We start from the raw sequence: 21992 nt of genomic DNA, 5'->3' as shown, positions 1-21992 counted from the left end.
TTGATCAAGGAATTGACCTAACCAGACCTAACCATGGCAATAATTTCTTCAAACATATGGTGAACATGTAATCTACAGGTCATGAATACATATTTGAACATAAGAGTATGAAACTTATATGAGAATGACTAATAAGTTCTAATGCCCTCTCATAATAGTTGCAATAACATTTATCTGCCCATGCATTCATTAACCATCAAATACTTATCAAATCCTGAATAAGACATAGCTATAGTACATTACAAGTCCATGCTTATAACAAACATATAACCAAATTATGAACCATGGCATAACAAACATCAAATTACCATAATAATAAGTACAAGTACTCATGAATCACAATAATAAAACAACTCTTATTAACATATGAAAAATTTAACCAAGTCAAGGAATTCCACATGCCATTCGATCATATATTAGGCTGAAACAAATATTTCTTTCAACAATCATCCCTATGCCATATTCCAAGCACGAATGTGGGATCACAAGACATAAACAACTAGGGATTCCTAGAGATTAAACCACCTCCACCCTCATGCTCCTGTTATCTCACCAAAACTGGTCAAGAGATCACATAAGCAAACCAAAACATAAAAAAACCAAGGCTTCCTAGAGATTAAACGACCTCCACCCTTAGGATACCTCAATCTCACCAAAGCTGGTCAAGAGATCACTAAGCCCCAAAACAAGCTTGGATGCCTCAGAGTTTCTTCGCCATTATCTTGAGGAATTTTCATGTCTCCTCCCACCTATTGAGGGCTTCTCAGAGATTAAAACACCTCCACCCCTAACCCTTGGAAATATTCTTGAGACCACCTCACACGGTTCCAAAACCTTCTGACAATCCAAAGCTCAATCGAGAAAAGAATCCCATCACACCATGGATATCCAGAAATAGCAAGGTAAGGTTGAAACCACTATCACACTAGAAAAAGCCGATGCCAATGAAAATGATCCAGGTGGATATTGGAGGCCACCTTACTATCCCACTTGGACCCCCACCATTGTCTCTTTCAATTTTTCAATTTCCTTATTTGTAGTATAATTTACTATTTTTGGTAGTTTTCGGGTCCTGAATTTTTGGAGCTATTTTGAGGTCCTAAATTTTTTTGGAAAAATGCCTCTAGTGATATTGAAATAAACCACGTCAACAATTGTAGTCCTCAGAGAGATATTTCCAATGAAGTATCATACATGACAAACAGAGGTAATGACCAAGTTACGACCCTGGGCAGTTGGCTGCCTAACTAACCCAAAGTGGCCCATAAACTCTTGGTGTTACATCTCCTCTGGTTATGGTTTTTATTGTTTGGGGTTTTCTCTTATTGTTCAATAATAAAAAGGCCCTTGAGCCTTATTGTAACTAAGTTCAAAGGCATGTCGCTGCCACATCTCTTCTCAGAGACAAGCTACCATCGCCCGATCTATCTTATTTCGATTATGTTTGTAAGCATAGTTTAGTATTTTTCTATTAATGAAATGAAGTGTTTTTCTACTGCATATTTGTATTTATGGTTATATGTGTAATTTTTTACATTTTTGTTTAAATCCATATCAGTGGTATCAGAGCGATCTGCTCTTTCTCTGTTTTTCTTTGCATGTCCCCATTGAGGTTAGGATATAAGGAGTTAGGGCTTGAACTTGTCAAACCTTTGGAAGACCAGCCTCACAAACCCTGACGAACTACCATGGAAGACGAAAAGAAAGAAGAGGGGAAAGGAGATCCTATCAAAATCTTCCTCAAAGAAGCCCTTGAGTGACAAAGGAATTCGATGATGGACAACTTTGTCCAGATCCATCAGTGACTACCCAGGGCCAACGCATCTACTTCCAACAGCTACTCTGGAAGCCCCCACCCTTTAAGGTACAAGTTAACTTTGGCATTCCCATATTTGAGGGTCAGATAGATCGGACGACATAGATAAATGGTTAAATCTTCTAGAAGGATATTTTTTTGTTCATGATTTTTCCAGCTGGGAAAAGATAACGTTTGCGCTTCTCAAAGCGCCCCCACGTCAAGGACCAGTGGGAAACCTACTGCGAGTAGAAGGATGAAAGTATGAACTCACTGTTTTCAGCTGCACTTACTTGGAATTCATTTCGGGATGCCATCAAGGAGCAGTACTACACTATTGGAAGCTATGAGGATAAATACATAAAGTGGACCACGCTGCGGCAAGGAAGGGACCAAGACGTGTCAAAGTTTACCAATATTTTTCATACACTTTGCACAAAGTAAGGAATCAAGGATTCTAAGTGGCATTTGGTACTCAAATACTGTGGCTGCCTACATAGGTACATCTAGGATGAGATGGAGTTCCTGGACATATACTCACTTGGCACGATGTACCAATATGCTATCAAGATCGAGCATAAGTTTAAACAAAAGAAGTGAGAATTTGGATCTGTGAATCTAAAGAAACTAGGACAAAGCCAAGGTAGGATGACTCGAGACAACCTGTCGAAGCTACAATAAAAGAGAACCACCATGAAGTCAAAGAAGGACATAGGAAATTGGTGTGAGTTCCATAAGAGCTCCACTCACAACAAAAGTGAGTGTCGGGCCATGCAGCTATTGGTGGCCGAGTTGAAGGCTTCAGAATCAGATGGATGTTCCGACCCTGAATAAGAACCCGAAAAGGGGAATAGAAAAGGGAAGGAGTTTATTGATGCGGTTCCTAGTGCCACTATTTCCACCACCAAGATCTAGATGAATGAGCCCGAAGATACAGAGGAGGGGGATCACCTTTTTCACTCACAAATGTGGGTGATTCGCTTCTACAATTCATTGTTGATAGTGGCAGCCAAAAGAACCTCATTTCAGCAAGGGTCATGAATCGGATGGGCCTACTAACCATACCACACCCGCAAGCATACAACCTCAGGTGGCTTCACCAAGGACGAGATATTCGAGTTAGCTAGCAGTGTTGAATTCCCTACAACATCAATTCCTTCACAGATGAGGTATTGTGTGATGTTTCTCCTCTCAATGTTTGTGATGTATTATTAGGAAAACCATACTTGTAGAAGAGACATACTGTATATGAGTCTAGACTTCACTTTGTGATTATTTATTTTGGTAATACATTATACAAGATACTGGAGGTAGCCCCACCTACCACCACCTGTTTGATCTTTGCTAAGAAATGCAACAATATCATCTCCTAGACTAGGAAATTTATTTTCTTTCTGGTCCACTCTCAAAGTAAGGGGATGATTGTAGCCACATCCATGGCCCTTAGGAAGGGTTCCTCCACGTAGAAAAATAAGGTGGATACGGTCATGAAAGAATACATGGACATCTTCTCCTCACCCACAGGGGTACTGTTGCACTGTCAAGTCAAGCATTCATTCGATCTGACTCTCGGAGAACCTCTACCCAATGGGTCGATAAATCACCGCTCCATTGTGAAAAATGCAAAGTACAAGAAACGACATGATCAACATTAAGTTTCACAAAGGTTTTAGGTGGGCAACAAAGTTTGGTTACATTTGCAGAAATAATGCCATACCAGAGCTCATCGGAAGCCTATACCACTCCAATATGGTCCTTACACCATTACCAAAGATGTTTGAGACAATGATTTGGAGTGCAACAATCTCCCATTACTTAGCTTTCACCTAGTCTTCAATGTTGACTACCTTTGACCATACTTCCGACCATTACTGGACACATCAGACATTGCAGAACAACTCACACGAGCAGAAGTCTCCTCATCTCATGGAGGAACTCAACGCAATTGGGACCATTGCTTCCTAAGGGGGGAGGACTGATCCAGGTGGATATTGGTGTCCACCTATCTATCCAACTTAGACACTCACCATTGTCTCTTTCAATTTTTTAGTTTCCTTATTTGTAGTACAATTTACTATTTTTGGCAGTTTTTTGGGTATAGAACTTTCGGAGCCATTTTGAGACCCTAAATGACGTTTTTTTGGGCATACAAATCTAACGATTTTTAAGAAAGTCACATTGAAAGTTGTAGTCCTCAGAGAGATCTTTCCAATGAGGTATCATATGTGTCAAATAGGGATAATACGGCCAACTTATAACCTCAGGAAGTTGGTTTCCCAACTAACCCCAACGAGGCCCATAAACTCTTGGTGTTACATCTCCTCAGGTTAGGGTTTTGGTTGTTTAGGGTTTTCTCTTATTGTTCAATAATAAAAAGGCCCTTGAGCCTCATTGTAACTAAGTTCAAAGACATGTAGCCACCACATCTCTTCTCAGAGATAAGCTACCATTACCCGAGCTATCTTATTTCCATTCTGCTTTTAAGCATAGTTCAATATTTTTCTATTAAATAAATGAAGTTTTTTTCTTCTGCATCTTTGTATTTGTGGTTATATCTGTAATTTGTTGCATTCCATTTAAATCTAGATCAGTGGTATCAGAGTAGTCTTATCTTTCTCTGTTTTTCATTGCATGTCCCCAATGAGGTCAGGATATAAGGAGTTAGGGCTTGAATTGGTCAAACCTTTGCAAGGCTAGCCTCGCAAATCCCGATGACCTCCCATTTTGGATGAAAAGAAAGACGAGGGGGTAGGATATCCTATCAAAATATTTCTTGAAGAAGCCCTCGAGCGACAAAGGAACGCGATGATGGACGACTTTTCTCATATCCTTCAGCAGTTACCTAGGGGCGAGGCATCTACTTCTAGCAGCTACTCTAGAAGCATCAAACCCTTTAAGGTACAAGTTAACTTTGACATTCCGATATTTCAGGGTCAGATAGATGTAGATGTCGTAGATAAATGGTTAAATTTTCTAGAAGGATATTTTTTTCTGTTAATGATTTTTCCAGCTGGGAAAAGATCACTTTTGCACTTCTCAAATCCACCCCCAACATCAAGGAATGGTGGGAAACCTATTGTGAGCAGAAGGATGAAAGTAGGACCTCACTATTTTCAGCCACACCTACTTGGAATTCATTCCAGGATGTCATCAAGGAGTATAACTACCCTGTTAGAAGCTATGAGGATAAATACATAAAGTGGACCATGCTCCAATAGGGAAGGGACCAAGATGTGCCAGAGTTTACAAATATTTTTCATACCCTTCACACAAAGTTGGGTATCAAGGATTCTGAGTGACATTTGGTACTCAAATATCGCGGTTTCCTACATAGGTATATCCATGATGAGATGGAGTTCCTAGACATCTCCTTGCTTGGAATGACGTATTGATACACTGTTGAGATTGAGCAGAAGTTTAAACAAAAGAAGAGAGACTTTGGATTTGCAAATTTGAAGAAAAAAGGACGAAGACAAGGTAGGGCGACCTAAGACAACCCGTCGAAGCTACAAGAAAAGAACACCACCACGAAGTCAAAGAAGGACACAATAAGTGGTGTGAGTTCCATAAGAGCCCCACTCACAACACAAGTGAGTGTCGGGCCAAGAAGTCGTAGGTGGCCAAGTTGAAGGCTTCAGAATTAGATGCATGTTCCGACCCTGAGTTAGAACCTGACAGGAGGAATGAAAAAGTGAAGCATATTATTGATGTGGAGCCCAGCGCCATTATTTCCACTACCAAGATCCACATGAATGATCTCGAAGATCCAATGGAGGGGTAGCGTCTTTTCCACTCAAAAATGTGGGTGAAGGGTTCAATGCTGCAATTCATTGCCGACAGTGGCAGCCAAAGGACCTCATTTTAGCAGAGGTCGTGAAGCGGCTAGGCTTACTGACCATACCAAACCCACAATCATACAACATCGGGTGGCTTCACCAAGGATGAGATCTCCGAGTCAGCCAACAGTGTCACCTTCCCTACAACATCAAGCCCTTCATAGATGAGGCATTTTGTGATGTTGCTCCTCTCAATGTTTGTGATGTATGATTAGAAAAACCATACTTGTGGAAGTGACATGTTGTATATGACTTTAGACCTTGGTTTGTGATCATTTCTTTGGGTAATACATTATACAAGATACCAAAGGTAGTTCAACCTACCGCCACCTCTTTGATCTCTGCTAAGAAATGCAGCAAGATCATCTCCCAGACTAGGAAATTTATTTTCTTTCTAGTTCACTCTCAAAGTAAGGAGAAGATCATAGCCAAATCCATGGCCCCTAGGAAGGGTTCCTCCATGTAGTAGAAGCAGGTGGATATGGTCATGAAAGAATACATGGACATATTCTCCTTAGCCACAAGGGTACACTTTTACTGTCAGGTCAAGCATTCGTTCAATCTGAATCCTGGAGCACCTCTACCCAATAGGTCGATATATCACCGCTCCATTGTAGAAAATGCCAAGTACAAGAAGCGACATGATCATCATCGGGTGTCACACAAGTTTCAGGTTGGCAACAAAGCTTGGTTACATTTGTAGAAAGAATGCCTTACCATGGTCCATCAGAAGCTTGTACCACTCTGAAATGGTCTGTAGACTTACCAAAGATGTGGGAGATAATGCTTTGGAGCGTAGCATTCCCCCATTCCTTGGATTGCACGTAGTCTTCAATGTGGACCGCCTTCGACTATGCTTCCCACTATTACTGGACACATCAGGCACTGCAGAATAAGTCACACCAACAGAAGTTTCCTCATCTCATGGAGAAACTCAACGCAATGGGAACCATTGCTTCCTAAGGGGGGAGGAATGATCCAGGTGGATATTTTTTGCCACCTGCCTATCCCACTTGGACCCCCACCATTGTCTCTTTCAGTTTTTTAGTTTCCTTATTTGTAGCACAATTTACTATTTTTTGGCAGTTTTTTGGGTCCTGAACTTCTGGAGCCGTTTTGAGGCCCTAAACGACACTTTGTTTTGGCAAAATGCCTCCAGGGATTTTAAAAGAAATCGTGTCATAAATTGTAGTCATCAGAGAGATCTTCCAATAAGGTATCATACGCATCAAACGAAGATAATATGACCAAGTTACAACCCCGGGAAGTTGGATGCCCAACTAACCCTAATGAGGCCCATGAACTCTTGGTGTTACATCTCCCCGGGTTAGGGTTTTGGTTGTTTAGGGTTTTCTCTTATTGTTCAATAATAATAAGGCCCTTGAGCCTCATTTTAACTGAGTTCAGAGGCATGTAGTTGCCACATCTTTTCTCAGAGATAAGTTGCCATCACCCAAGCTATATTATTTCCATTCTATTTGTAAGCATAGTTCAGTATGTTCAGTGTAGGAATTGCGATTAAGAAGACTCCTTCAACACTTAATTGTCAACCTGGGGGTTTCGTAAACTTAGAGGTGAAGCACAGGAAATGCTAGAAATGATATGAACTTTTCCTAACTCTATTCCTACTTCCTTAATCACAATCTCGCTGGATTGAAAATAAAAGATCACTCGAAAATGTACACCAAAGAAATTCTAGTGTTGGAATATGAAAGAAAGTACTTTTGTGAAGAAATAAATAAAAGGAACTTTCAAACTCTTGTAAGCAATCCTGATTAATTGAAATGGAAAGCTATGTCTATTTTCAGTATAGTTGTATGTCATATTAATAATTGGACCCTTGAAGATATCTGATTTCTTTATAGATCTTTCTCCTTGCACTGAGTTGTTATTCCTGTACTCCTGCAATAGTATTGCACCAGTACCTGAACAAATTTTATATGTTGGAAGTATATTACACACTTGTACTGAAGATTTCTATCCTTATGCCGGGGCTCTAAGTCTTAGGACTAGAGCACTTTATTCCTGTATCAAGATATTGATTCTTGTATCCGAACATAGATTCCTACACCAAGTTTTAAAATTTCTCTAATAAAAGAATAAAGAGTGTGTTAACTTAATAAAAGAATTTGCAAAGGTGAACAAAACTTAGAAATAGATTTCACAAATAGAAAGATGCTTCAACCCAACTTAACTTCAAAATAAGAATTATCTTTGAAAGTCAAAGCACACTTTTCTTCAATCGAGGAACTCTTTCATGCAACTAAAGAAATCATCTAATTGTGACAGCAGGCTTTATCCCTATAATAGTTATTCACATAAATCCGATCTGCCTTTTTAATCTTTTTAATTCAGAAAGGTTCACTTTGAATAATTAGATGTGAAGTTCGATCCTTTCCTTAAAAGTGTAAAGTGCAGGTACATATTAATGCGTTATAACAACATTCATTCCTTAATTACCAAAGCATATTTAATCCAGAATATCAAGAATACTTCTAAAATATGAACACTCACTTGCAGAAACACATCAATATCCTTATGACAAAAAAGAACGAAAGAATTCGTTGTAATGAACCAAACAAATCAAATTGCAGAACTATAAATGCACTAGTGTAGGAATAACCTGCTTGCACGATCTAGGTAGAAATAATACTAAGCTTTGAAAAGAAAAAATACAAAAAGGTAAAATCAAACTTAGTTAAGCATGCACACCACGGATCCGTCACACAATGGCTATAAATGAAATTGAACTTGAAATTTTTGAAAGAATAGAAGCATCTACTTAATTCATGTCTTGCATTAAAACTAAATCAACACACCTTTAACGAGAAAGAAGAATGCGAGGGAGAACGAGTTGGGTTGGCTAGGCCCTAGCCAACCAACACGTTTCCCTATTTAAGAAACTTGGAAACTCAACTCTCAACAACGCACAACATATAATTAAAACACATGATTGAAATAACATGGCGTGGTCCCTTTATATTAAATTTCAGAATCAACAAATGTACATGATGAAATCGAATCCAACCTAGAATGAGGGCGATACCAACAAAATTACAAAATACCACAGTTATAGTAGAATTTCTATCACCCCATTTCCTATCTGAATCCTACATTACATACATCCCTTTAGGCCTGCATCCGTAACAAAATTACATTTAGTGTTACGATCTAAGCCTTTTAGTTGTAACGAAATAATGACAAAATTACAATCTGAGCCTTTTGGCTATAACAAAACACTAAACTTAAGCATTCGGTTGGAAACCTGATCTCTATCATATCCCTGAATTATCTCTGCTCCGAGCCCAACTCGAGATGACCATTTCTGGATGAGATGTCTGCATTAGATAGTGAGCTATCATGAAAGTTTAGGAATCACCAGTGGTGTAGGAATCCTACCTGCACTCGACCTTGCTAAATAAATGATTAATACATTTCTTACCAAATACTTTAGGAAATAAGATATTAGTTGCAAAGAATATTAAAGGTATAAAATCTATAAAAATAATTAATTAAGTACATTTGTAACCCTTAAATATGAAATATAAAGCTAGTGCAGGAAAAGGCACGATTCTTGGAATAGTGCAAGAATAAGGAGGTTGCGAGGTTATAAACGAGGTCTAAGGTTATGAATTTGAAGTAGAAAAGGGGTTAAAAATGAAGCAATTTATCCTACCAAAATCCTCCCCTCCCTATGTTTTTGTGTGTCCTCACACAAGCTTTACCTACTACAAAAGAAGCCAAAACAAAGGAACCTTCCTTCAATCCTGAACTTGTATGTTGATCCCTGCTTTCACTGTCTTTGCCTTCTTACCTCAAGCCTTATTGAGTTTCTTGGTCACCTTTTTAAGATATTTATAGCACGTTGAGACCCGAAATTTCCATATCTTGACTTAACTTTTCTGCGCTTTCACTTCTCCTTACAACTTTGCATTTATCTACTTCTGCACTATATCCTGCTCTTTCATGGATTGGTTTAATATCTCCAAGCCATAAACATGCTTCTTGAGCTCTTCTATCTAACTATTCAGATAGAGGGTGGAGTTTTCTACTCCCAATTCCTCTAGTGTAGACTTCTTGGTAGTCGATTCCAAACATGTTCTGACATCATCAGATTCAAGGTTATATTGGCTACCCAGTTCCTGCATTTCAACATCGTCAAGGGTTTCAATACCCGGAATTTCAATGTCACTAAGGGTCTCCTGTATGTTCATCTTACTAGGGATTTCAATACCTGGAACGTCAAAATTATCAAGGGCTTTAGTACCCATAACTTCAATGTTATTAAGGGCCTCAGCACCCTACACATTCACCTTACTAGAGGTTTCAGTACCCAGAACTTCAAAATTATCTAGGGCTTCAGTGTCTCGAGCCCCATCATCCATTTAACCCTCAGCCGGGTCTTTGATTTCACTTGACATCATTTTTCTCTTCTTCATCTTACCAAAGATTACAGAAAAGGGTGTGTCGTCCTCCTCCTCTCCATAGTCTTCGTTGACCAATGTATGGGCCGCCACCCAACGACGGCTAAGAGGTTATTATTACCTGGTGAAGTAGGTGGTGAGTCATCCAATAGTATCGGGGAGGTCGACTGCACATGACTTTCCCTTGAAGAGGTTGTCCTTTTCCTGGCTGATCTCCTAGTCTCGGTAGGATGCAGGGTCATGGTTTTTTATTTTCCTTCCTTTCTCGCACTCTTCTTCTTGGACGATTTCCTTGCACCTCGTCCTTGAAACTCCTTCAGAAATTATTTCCAGGTTACGTTTCTAACCTCTAGTTCCTTCTTGATTAAAATTTCGATCAACACGTGGCGGTATAACTTGTATGCAACCTGGCTTGACTTCCCTATCTAAACACCTTTCGACATTTTCTCCAAGCTCCTGAGCAGATAATAGGGAAATTTAATGAGCTTACCATACTCAAAATGCAGAAGCAATCATATGTGATATAGGAAGGTCAGTGAATAATGACCCTTGCAGGTCAGAAAATTTTGCAATACGTAAAGAGGTCCTTCCATTTCCAAAGCATAGCGCTATGCTGGACACCTTTCTTACACTCCACCTTTTGCTTCGAGTTGACCACGAATCGACACCACAACTTCTTCTCAATATTCTCCTTCTTAAACCATTTTTCTACCACTACTGCTAAACCTGTAATGTGAGATATGGACTCCTCTATGACTGCAAATTCCAGTGAACCCACCTTGGCTCAACTTCCATCAAATTTCGGGCGAATCTAGCACCACGACTGAGTAGAATCCATGAAATTTTTGCAGAAATGAGAAGAACCCAAATTCTTGCAATATTGCAAGACTGTTTCTATGCTCGACCATTTTCTCCATCTCCTTCACGGACCATGGTTTAGTCCTTACAGGTGCCATTTCTTTGTTTGAAGTCACCCAATCTCTGTCTAAAACTTTGGAAGAGTATTACAAATGAAGAACTCAAAGATTTGTTGAGGGATTTATAATGGTTGAGCTATACATCCGCTACTATATTGGCCACCTTCCAAACATTCAAGCTCCATCATTAAGATTACACTCCTGGGACAGATGTGAATACAAATTGGTTCAAGAATAGGTAGGCATGATGATTGGGAAAAGCAACGGTTTAGATAATGATTCGACGTAACAGTCATGCGAGGTCGGATATGAGGTAAGGCCATCATTGATAGGTGATGATTCTTTTGAAGAAGAGGTAAGTATTGGATTTCGAGAGAATCATACCATCCCACATTCACTTCTTAATCTCACATAAGGTGTATTGAGTACTCATTAAAAAGATGATATTTCATAACCTAAAATATCTTTGTACTTAAACAATTTCTTCGTAATTTAGTAAATGATAAAACAAAGTGTTAAGCATAATACAAATAATTTAATGCCATGTTCTACAAGTGGTGTAGTCATTCTGCCTGTACAAAATTTTTATGAAACAATGATAAGCTTTTCAATACACATTTTTGCACTAGGTGTTCTTGCACTGTATTTGCATTGAGACCATTGTTCTTGCACCAAAACATGTGTTTGCATAATTGGGCATGCTCAGTGGTGTGGATTCTTGTACTGAACATGCATGCACTTAAAAATGCCTGCACTTGAACATGCTTGCACTGAACATGCTTGCACTCAAACACACATTCCTGCACCAGGGATATTTGTAGCATATCTGGAAAGAGAAAGGGAACCAAAAAATTCTAATAGGATATAATTCATAGGTTGGATTTGAAAAATTTGTTGGATATATAAGGGAGATTTTATTTGCCAGCCTTTGGTGTTGATATATGCCTTCTGATCTAACTTTTCAGTTCACATCAAATCCTACAATCGATCCATGAGGGAAAAAAAATAAGTGGGAAAAATGGTAAATTTTAGAATGGGAATGAAATTACGACTGGGACTTCAAGAGTGAGACCACCAAGAGGGACAAAATGAAAAGGGATTTTGGGGAAAACTTTTCAAGGGGAAAAGATGGAAATATGAAATTAGATAGGGAAAGTTTCTTTGAAGAAAGGGATGGTAAACTTCATGGGATTTTTTTACGAAAATGGGAATAGAAGAAGGGCAGAATCACCTGAATTCTACCTGTATAGTGCTGATCTGAAAAGTAAATGCAACAGAATTGAGTGTTGCTTGGATAAAAATTTTCGTTCCAGCTCTCCCAAACTTGGATAAGGGCTCAGTTCCTGCACTTGAACCTACTTCTTCTTGGTGATAGTCAACACATCTAAAAATCAAGCAAAATTCCCATTGTATTAGAATTTGATCTTCTTGCCAGCAAGCTGGTTTTAAGGTTGATCCTTCTACAATCATGTTAGTAAAACTAATTTTCACAATCACAGGAAAATATTTTTTCTTTACCTTTATTTTTATTTTTATTTTCTTTAAACTTTATTTCAAGAGAGAAGAAATCAGATCACAATAGGGCGGCATAGCCACCTACCAACTGAAGTTTAGGTTGTTGCTACACTTGCTACATGAAATATTCCTTTGTGAGGGGCTGAAAGTATGCTTTAAGCTTATGCCCATTCACAAGGAAAACTGAATTTTTCCCATTGGTAGTTTTGACTTCTACAACCTCATTGTCGAAAACTTGAATTAACTCATACAATCCCATCCAACGAGTATGGAACTTCCCTTTAAAATGTTTAAATATAGAGTCATAGAGAAGTACCCAGTCACCTGGTTGGAACTATTTATTCTTGATAAAATTTTCATGCCACTTCTTGCGTTGCTGTTGACTAAAATATTATGTTGAAAAACATCCCTCCTAAATTCATCCAACTCCTTTAACTGTAATAGATGCTACTGTTGTTTTTCCGAGAGATCTAGACCCAATTTAACTATAGCTTTGAAAGTCTTTATCTGAAATTCAATTGGCAAAAGTAATTTTTTTCCATACACCAGCTCATATGGTGTATGTCTTGTGCTATTCTTGCAAGTGGTTCGATAAGCCCATAAGGCTTTAGGAAATCGTTTGGCCCAATCCTTTGGGTGCATGTTTATTGTTTTGGTGAGGATGGATTCGATAACCTTGTTTGTAGATTCCACCTAGCCATTTTCTTGCGGGTGGTATGGTGTATGTTTCCTGTGTCAAATCTTATATTGATTCATGACTTCCTGTACCAAGTTAGAAACAAACTGCTGTCCATTGTTAGAAACGATTTCTCTAGGAACACCAAATCGAGTAAAAATTTCGCTAAATAGAAAATCAACAACAACTTTCTCAGTGGAAAAAGAAACAACTTTGGCCTCTACCCATTTAGTAACAAAATCAGTACAAACCAAGATATGTTTTTTGTTTAAAGATGCGGGGTTTATGGGTCCTACGAAATCAATAGTCCATTTTTCAAAGGGCTCAATCATAACTTGAGGACATAAAGGCATTTCATTGGATTGAACAGGTTGAACCATCTGTTGAAAACTATCACAATGCCTAACATATTGCTTGGCATCCTTAAACAAAGAAGGCCAAAAATAGCCAGTTCGTAAAATTTTATATGCGATTCATTTATCAGTGAAGTGGCCATCACAAGGTTCATCATGGGTAGATTTTAAGATATGAAACATTTCTTCCTCTCTCACACATCTACGAATAACCAATATTTGGTCCAGTGTAAAAGAGGTCTCCTTGTATCCAAGAATACAAAGCACTTTTCTGAATGATATTCCACTTTTCACAAGCGGATAAGTGAGGTGGTGTTTTTCCGGTGAATAAATAGTTCGATATGTCAACAAGTCATGGGGATTTTTCTGACATAGAAAAAATATGTTCGTCAAGGAAATCATCATCAACAATAATTACTTAACCACGATTATTTAATCTAGAAAGATAATTAGCTACAACATTAGACTTTCCTGGTCTATCAATAATTGTAACATCGAATTCCTGTAATAAAAGAAACCACATAGTCACTCTACCACTAGTTAAAGGTGTTGGCATTATGATTTAGGTTTGGCGCTATGGCACAAGTGTTGTACTTGATGGCAACTCACTCAAGTGGCAAATCTCTATTCAGGCTCTCAAAATCATAGAAAAAGAGATACCCGCAGGTGAGCTTAAGAAAAGCTACGGACCCGCAGGTGCCCCGAACAAGAAGTGCGAGCATACCCGCAGGTTCTCCGAACAAAAGGTGCGGGCGTCAAATTCACTCACTTTAATGCAGAGAAGCACGCGCACGTGGGAATTTTTATGATTAGTCCATGGTATTTAGTCCGACGTACATGATCCTATGGTTTTGGTCCGTGGTATATCATCTAAATTATCGAACCCTGGTTTTGGATCCCTTGTATTGGTTTTCGATGGTTTTGTTCCATGGTTTGAGTAAGGGCTTGCCTATAAAAAGGGAAGGAGATCACTTGGCCTGTCACTTGTGAAATTTGAATATCTTAAGATCTGAAATTTTGGGTGATTGGTTTGAAAAGCTAGATCTAAATCAAGGTGAAATCTATAAATTGTAAGGCGGACCTATTGATAGGTCGTGATATCTCTGGCGCATGATCAGATCTGTGGATTTTACTATCTATGGCACATCAGAGGACTATTAATTTGGCTCTATTCGGAGGTCTGCAGGCGATCCACAGCGCAGGTGTGGGGGTACGCAGTGCAGCAGAAGGCACAGGTGCGGGGGTACGCAGCGCAGCATAAGGCGCAGGTGCGGAGGTCTGCAGTGCAGCAAAAGGCACAGGTGCGGAGGTACGCAAAGCAGCAAAAGGCACAGGTGCGAGGGTCTGCAGCGCAGCAGAAGGCGCAGGTGCGGAGGTACGCAGAGCAGCAGAAGGCGCAGGTGCGGAGGTATGTTGTCGGGTAGACAGTGTAGGTGTGGAGCTGCGCAGTCCAGACACAGAAGAACTGTGGATATTCGCAGGTTTCTATTGGTGAAGTTGCAGACTTTTATTAAAATATTTGTTGGCTGCCTTTTATCTATTGCTGCAAAGTTCTGGGTTTAGATTACCGGTATTGCTTTTCTGGTTACTGCATTATGAGAAGTTATTGGTTGACTCATTGGGTGATTGTAAAAGGAGATTGGTTGATTCACATGTACTTGATGATTATTTGATGTTCATGGATCCAATTTGAAAATTTATGAAACATGGTCCTTGGAAGAAAAGAAGTAGGTCATCACCTACGTACTAGTAGATCAGCTAGTACAAGAGCTAAGGGGGTTGTAGCTCCCTTCCAGGAGAGACTGGAAAACGAGAGAGGGTTGTAGCTCTTAGCAGGTTGCAGCCTGCGTACTGGTAAAGGACTGCACAATTACAAAATCATTGTAAAAGAAGTTTCTAATTGAAAGAAGATAGAGACATATTGCAACAGGTGGTTTTCACCCACATTGGGTCTCCACCTTATATCTGGTGTTCTTTGGTGTGACTATCTGTTTTTATTGTTCTTGCTCATTATTATATGGTACTGACATACAAATTAATGATCAATATCTGAAGAATAAATTAAAGTATAAATCTGGAAGATACATTGAAAAGAATTTGATAATACTGATTCACCCCCCCCAGTATTATTTCCAACAATTGGTATCAGAGTAGGTCCTTCTGAAGAAGCTTGATCGCTTGAAGGAAGATCCATCATCATGAGCAACTAGGAGAGAAGCATCTATCAGGCCACCAATTTTTGACGGGACAAACTTCATATATTGGAAGGTAAGAGTTACTGCCTATCTTCAATCTCTTGGTACAGAAGTCTGGGACATCATAGATACAGGGTATACTTTTCCATCAACAACTCCTACAGATCTGGCTGAGAAGAAGAAATATGAAACAAATGCAAAGGCTGTCAATACTCTATTACGATGTCTATCTCAATCAGAATTCGTGAAGGTTATGCAGTATAAATCCGCAAAAGAAATATGGGACAAGATTGTTCTGAGCTATGAAGGAGATGAATAGGTAAAACGAGCAAAACTTCAAACCCTCAGAATTCAGTATGAAAATCTCATAATGCACAATGATGAAAGTGTGGCTAACTATTTCCTTCATGTAGATGAGATTGTTAGTTGTATGAAAAATTTGGGTGAAGAAATAAAAGAGGCTGTTGTGGTTGAAAAGGTTCTAAGATCTTTGTCCCCTAGGTTTGAATCTAAAGTTTCTGCAATAGAAGAGAAAGAGAATCTACGAAACCTTACCATGTCACAGCTGCACAGAATTCTGACTGCTTATGACATGAGGAAAGGAGGACCATCAGACAGGAGAGAAGCTACCTTCAAGGCTTTAGGCAAAGGAGATTACTATGAGTCAGGATACGTGTCAGAAGAAGAAGAAGAATCAAATTTTTTCAAAAACCTTCAACGGGGTGTTGTATGATTTCGAGGTAAGTTACCTTTCAAATGCTTTGATTGTGGAAGAGTCAGTCACTATGCTACCAAATGTCCTCATAAGGATAAGATTGACAAGGGGAAGGAACCTGTTAGATGGAACAAGAAACAAAATGCAAATAAGAAAAGCTATTACACTCATGAAGACAGTGATGGACTTTCAAATAGTGACAAAGATGAACGAGGTAATAATTATAAAATTTTAATGGATTTTGAAGATGATGATTACATGGATGCTATAGATGAAGAAGGTATTTATGAACAGATTTCTAAACTCAAAATTTGTTTAGAAGAGAAAAATGTGATTATTGATTCTCTGCAATGTCAACTGGCTGAAAAGGAAAAACATCATGAAAAATTGGAATGTGAAATTATTGGTCTTAGAAAAGAGATTGAGAAAACAAAAACTCTTAATATTAAATTTGTTAAAGGATCTGAAACTCTGGATGAGATTATCAATGTGCAGCATTCTCCACTAATCAAGACAGGTCTGGGATATAATGGAGAAGCATCTCAAGCATCCACCTCCAAAAGCTATCTTGATGCAACAAGAAGGAGCGAGAAAAGGCCTAATAGAATTCATCAGGGACAGTTTACCTCAAGAATTAACAAAGGCTATCAAGAAAATCGGGGCAATCTACCTTAAGGACAAATAGAAGCCACAACCAGCCACAAGTAAAAGCTTCCCAATTTGGCTCAAGAATGGATGTCAGTAGAAACTATAATCGGTTGATTGATAGATTTGATAATCGCAGGAGTTTCTTCAATGGCAAATGTTTCTCTTGCCATAACTTTGGTCACAAAGCAGCTCAATGTGTTGCCTATAAGACAATCATGACTAGAGAAGCTCAAAAACAAAGAAGTATGACTGGAATCACGAAAAGGACCTATAATAGCTTTTCTGCCCTTGAAAGTGAAATTGAATGTTCTATTTGTAATAACTTCGGTCATGAAGATTTTGAATGCAGGAGAAGGTTTCAGAAGACAACTCAGAAGGAACAAACCTCAAATGCCAGAACATGGAGAATGAAGGAACCACAACCAGAAAGATGTGGGATAGCTTTATATGCAGAAGGACAGGAAAATCAGTGGTACATCGACAGTGGATGTTCGAAGCATATGACAGGTGATAAAAGAAAAACTTCAATCATATAGTGCTTTAGAAAAGGGAAAGAAAGTTTCTTTTGGAAATGATACCCCTGCAGTCATAAAAGGAAAAGGCATTGCTCAGTTGAAAGAAAAAGTCAAAGCTAGAAATGTTTTGTATGTTGATGGCTTGAAGCATAATCTATTGAGTATCAGTCAGATGTGCGATCAAGGAATTGAGGTAATATTTCGATCAAATGGATGTAGTGTTCGTGATCATGATACAGGAAAAACCGTGATCAAAGGCATAAGAACTCCAAATAATTTATTCATATTTGAAGAAGGACAACAACAATGCTATTTGAGAAAAAATGATGAACACTGGTTATGGCATTGGAGGTTGTGGCATCTAAGCTTTTCACAGATAAGGAAAGCATGCAAGTACCAGGCAGTTCGTGGTCTTCCAAACATCAGAATTCCAGACAACACAATATGAAAATCATGTCAGTTTGGTAAGCAAACTACAACTAACTTCCCTGAGAAGGAAGGATCAACTATCAGGCCACTTGAACTTGTCCATACTGATGTATGTGGCCCATCTAGGAAAGGGTCACCTCGAGGAGAAGAATATTTCATATTATTCATTAATGACTCTTCCAGGATGTGTTGGATAGGACTTATGAAGCACAAAGATGAAGCCTTTGAAAATTTCAAATCATTCAAAGCCTTTGAAAATTTCAAATCATTCAAAGCCTTGGTGGAGAACGAATCAGATCACAAAATCAAATGCCTCAGGTCTGATAGAGGTGGATAGTTTACCTCGAATGAATTTTTCGACTTCTGTGAAGAACATGGAATAAGAATGGAATTCTCTACAGCTAGGACTTCTCAGCAAAATGGAGTAGTGGAAAGGATGAACAGAACAGTTCAACAAATGGCTCGTGCTATGCTTGATGAGTCTGGAACTCCCGCAAACTTTTGGGTTGAAGCTACATTTTCTGCGGTTGTTATTCTCAACAAAACAAATGTCTGGGTTAATAACACTCAAATTCCTCATGAGCTCTGGTATGGTGAGACTCCTTCGGTAAAACATTTCAAAATTTTTGGAAGCAAATGCTATATTAAGAATAATGATGAACATCTTGGCAAATTTGAACCTAGAGCAGATGAAGGCATTCTCCTTGGTTATCCTCCCCACAGCAAAGCATACAAGTGTTACAATAAAAGACTTGGAAGAATTGTTAACAACATTGATGTAGTGGTTGATGAAGAAGGAAACATTCCTAGGCAAGTAAATTATGAAAATATCGAAGAGGATGAAGAACATCCTTCAAATCAGACTGATGATGAAAAATAACCTCAAGAGGCACCAAAGGAACAGATAAGGATAGAAGAGAAGACTCCATCCAGGTACGTTCAGAAGAATCATCTAGAATCTCAAATTTTGGGGCAGAAAGAGGCAGGTATACAAACAAGAAGAACAATTGCAGAAGCCTCAAGCTATTTGGCATTGCTCTCCTCCACTGAACCACGAAATGTAAAAGAGGCATGCAAAGATGAATGTTGGGTCAAGGCAATGGATGAAGAACTTGAGCAGATCGAAAAGAATAACACTTGGGAGTTGGTTCCTAGACCAAAAGATAAGAATGCTATAGGGACAAAATGGATCTTTAAAAACAAGTTGAATGAAAATGGGGAAGTGATTAGAAACAAGGCCATACTTGTTTGTAAAGGGTATGCTCAACAAGAAGGAATAGATTTTGAAGAAACTTTTGCTCCTGTTGCTAGACTTGAGGCCATCCGAATGTTCCTTGCTCTCTCAAGATTTCAAAAGTTCAAAGTATTTCAAATGGACGTGAAATCGACCTTTCTGAATGGAGACTTAGAAGAAGAAGTGTACATTGAGCAACCAGATGGTTTCATTCTTGGGAATGATCCAAATCTTGTATGCAGACTAAAAAAGGCTCTCTATGGTCTTAAACAGGCTCCAAGGGCTTGGTACTACCGTTTGGAAAAATATGTTCATCAACAAGGTTTTTCAAAAGGATCAGCAGATAGCAATCTTTATATAAAATTTGAAAATGAAAAATTGCTAATACTTGTTGTGTATGTAGATGATATTATCTTTGGCAGCAACGAAGAAGCTATGAGTCAAAGCTTTGCCTTGGTGATGCAGAAAGAATTCGAAATGTCTTTGCTTGGAGAACTCACATATTTTCTTGGATTGAAAATCCAACAAAACGAAGGCGGTATATTTTTGTCTCAAACCAAGTTCCTCAAGCAGATTTTGAAAAAGTATGGCATGGAAGATTCAAAACTAGTATGTACACCTATGGTTACATGATGCAGCCTCAGTGCAAATGATGAATCTATAGCAGTGCATCAACCAACCTATAGATCCATGATTGGAAGTCTGCTTTATTTGATAGGTACCCAACCAGATATCATGCACGCAGTGGGAATAGTTGAAAGATTTCAAGCAAATCCAAAGGAAACTCATCTTTAGACAGTTAAGAGAATCTTCAAGTACCTTCAAGGAACTCAAAACTATGGCTTATGGTATCCTAGAGATACAGATCTCACACTTCATGCTTATACAGATGCAGATTGGGCCGGAAGCGTGGATGATAAGAAAAGCACTAGTGGGGGTGCATTCTTCATGGGTTCCGGATTAGTATCTTGGTTCAACAAGAAACCGAGTTCAATTGCTTTATCTACAACTCAAGCAGAGTATGTGGCTGCTGCATCTTGTTGCACACAACTTCTTTGGATGATGCAAACCTTGCAGGACTTTCAACTCACTTGTACTCCACCTATCTCCATCCTATGTGATAATACAAGTGCTATCAGAATTTCAAAGGACCCAGTCATGCATTCAAAGACCAAGCATATACCTATCAAATATCATTTTCTTCGGGAACAAGTGCTTGAACAAAAATTCAAGTTGGAGTATTTTCCTTCTAAGGAACAAGTTGCTGATATGCTCACCAAACCACTACCCAGGGAGACCTTTGAATACCTCAGGAAAAAGCTGGGGGTAGTTGATGCATCATCTTATTGTTGAATCTTATCTGTTTCAGAGATTGTTGGTTGTACGCGAGTTTCATATGGGGTATATGCGTACATTCGCTAGTTTATGGATTGGTCAAAGACCATCTGGCACAGGTTCAGGGGGAGCATTTATTCTTCTAATAATACATTGTTGGCATTATTATAGAAGATCTTGGAGGAGAAAGTTCAGAAGGAGAACATGGATGCTGATCTAAATACTGCTGCTAATGTTTTGTCTCTATGTCTCATATCTCTTTTGTGAAGATCATTTATGGTGTATGATGGATTATGGTTCTTCTTGAAGAAAATTTCTTTTACAGATCTAGCCTACAGTCAGGGGGAGCATGATCAGCACAACAGAGTCGAGTTTTTAGCATGTTCTCAGGGGGAGCATAACCCTTTTCCCTTGATGAAAAAGGGGGAGAATGACTTTGAGGATCTTGGGGTTGCCATCAAGTCCAAAGGGGGATATTTTTGGCATTATGATTCAGGTTTGGCGCTATGGCACAGGTGTTGTACTTGATGGAAACTCACTCAAGTGACAAATCTCTGTTCAGGCTCTCAAAATCATAGAAAAAGAGATACCCGCAGGTGAGCTTAAGAAAAGTTGCAGACCCGCAGGTGCCCCGAACAAGAAGTGCGGGCATACCCGCAAGTTCTCCGAACAAAATGTGCGGGCATCAAATTCACTCACTTCAATGCAGAGAAGTGCATGCACGTGGGAATTTTTATGATTAGTCCATGATATTTAGTCCGACGTACATGATCCTATGGTTTTGGTCCGTGTTATATCATCTAAATTATTGAACCCCGGTTTTGGATCCCTTGTATTGGTTTTAGATGGTTTTGTTCCATGGTTTGAGTAAGGGCTTGCCTATAAAAAGGGAAGGAGATCACTTGGCCCGTCACTTGTGAAATTTGAATATCTTAAGAGCTGAAATTTTGGGTGATCGGTTTGAAAAGCTAGATCTAAATCAAGGTGAAATCTATAAATTGTAAGGCGGATCTATTGATAGGTCCTGATATCTCTGGCGCATGATCAGATCTTTGGATCTGATTGTCTATGTCACATTAGAGGATTGTTAATTTGGCTCTATTCGGAGGTCCGCAGGTGATCCACAACGCAGGTGCGGGGGTACGCAGTGCAGCAGAAGGCGCAGGTGCGGGGGTACGCAGTGCAGCATAAGGCGCAGGTGCGGGGGTTCGCAGCGCAGGTGCGGAGGTACGCAGAGCAGCAGAAGGCACAGGTGCGGGGGTTCGCAGCGCAATAGAAGGCGTAGGTGGAGAGGTACGTAGAGCTGCAGAAGGTGCAGGTGCGGAAGTACAATGTAGGGTAGACAGTGCAGGTGCTGAGCTGTGCAGTCCAGACACAGAAGAACTGCGGATATTCGCAGGTTTCT

The 21992-nt window shown here is 39.2% G+C and overlaps 1 protein-coding gene across 1 annotated transcript in view; it reads right to left on the bottom strand.

Moving 5' to 3' along the window:
• The window catches only part of LOC149228218 (DNA-directed RNA polymerase II subunit RPB2-like), a 102174-nt gene that overhangs the window by 29270 nt on the left and 50912 nt on the right, over positions 1-21992 (bottom strand). The window contains 1 exon segment of the mRNA XM_089380707.1: positions 6398-6516. Coding sequence (XP_089236833.1) covers positions 6398-6516 — 119 coding nt within the window.

Source organism: Pinus tabuliformis, chromosome J (genome assembly GCF_031772625.1).
Source record: "Pinus tabuliformis cultivar Carrire ecotype Pingquan chromosome J, CPIR1, whole genome shotgun sequence".
NCBI classification, from domain to species: domain Eukaryota; kingdom Viridiplantae; phylum Streptophyta; class Pinopsida; order Pinales; family Pinaceae; genus Pinus; species Pinus tabuliformis.
Note: the sequence above shows the minus strand (reverse complement) of the source record. Positions and strands in the feature narration are given on the sequence as shown.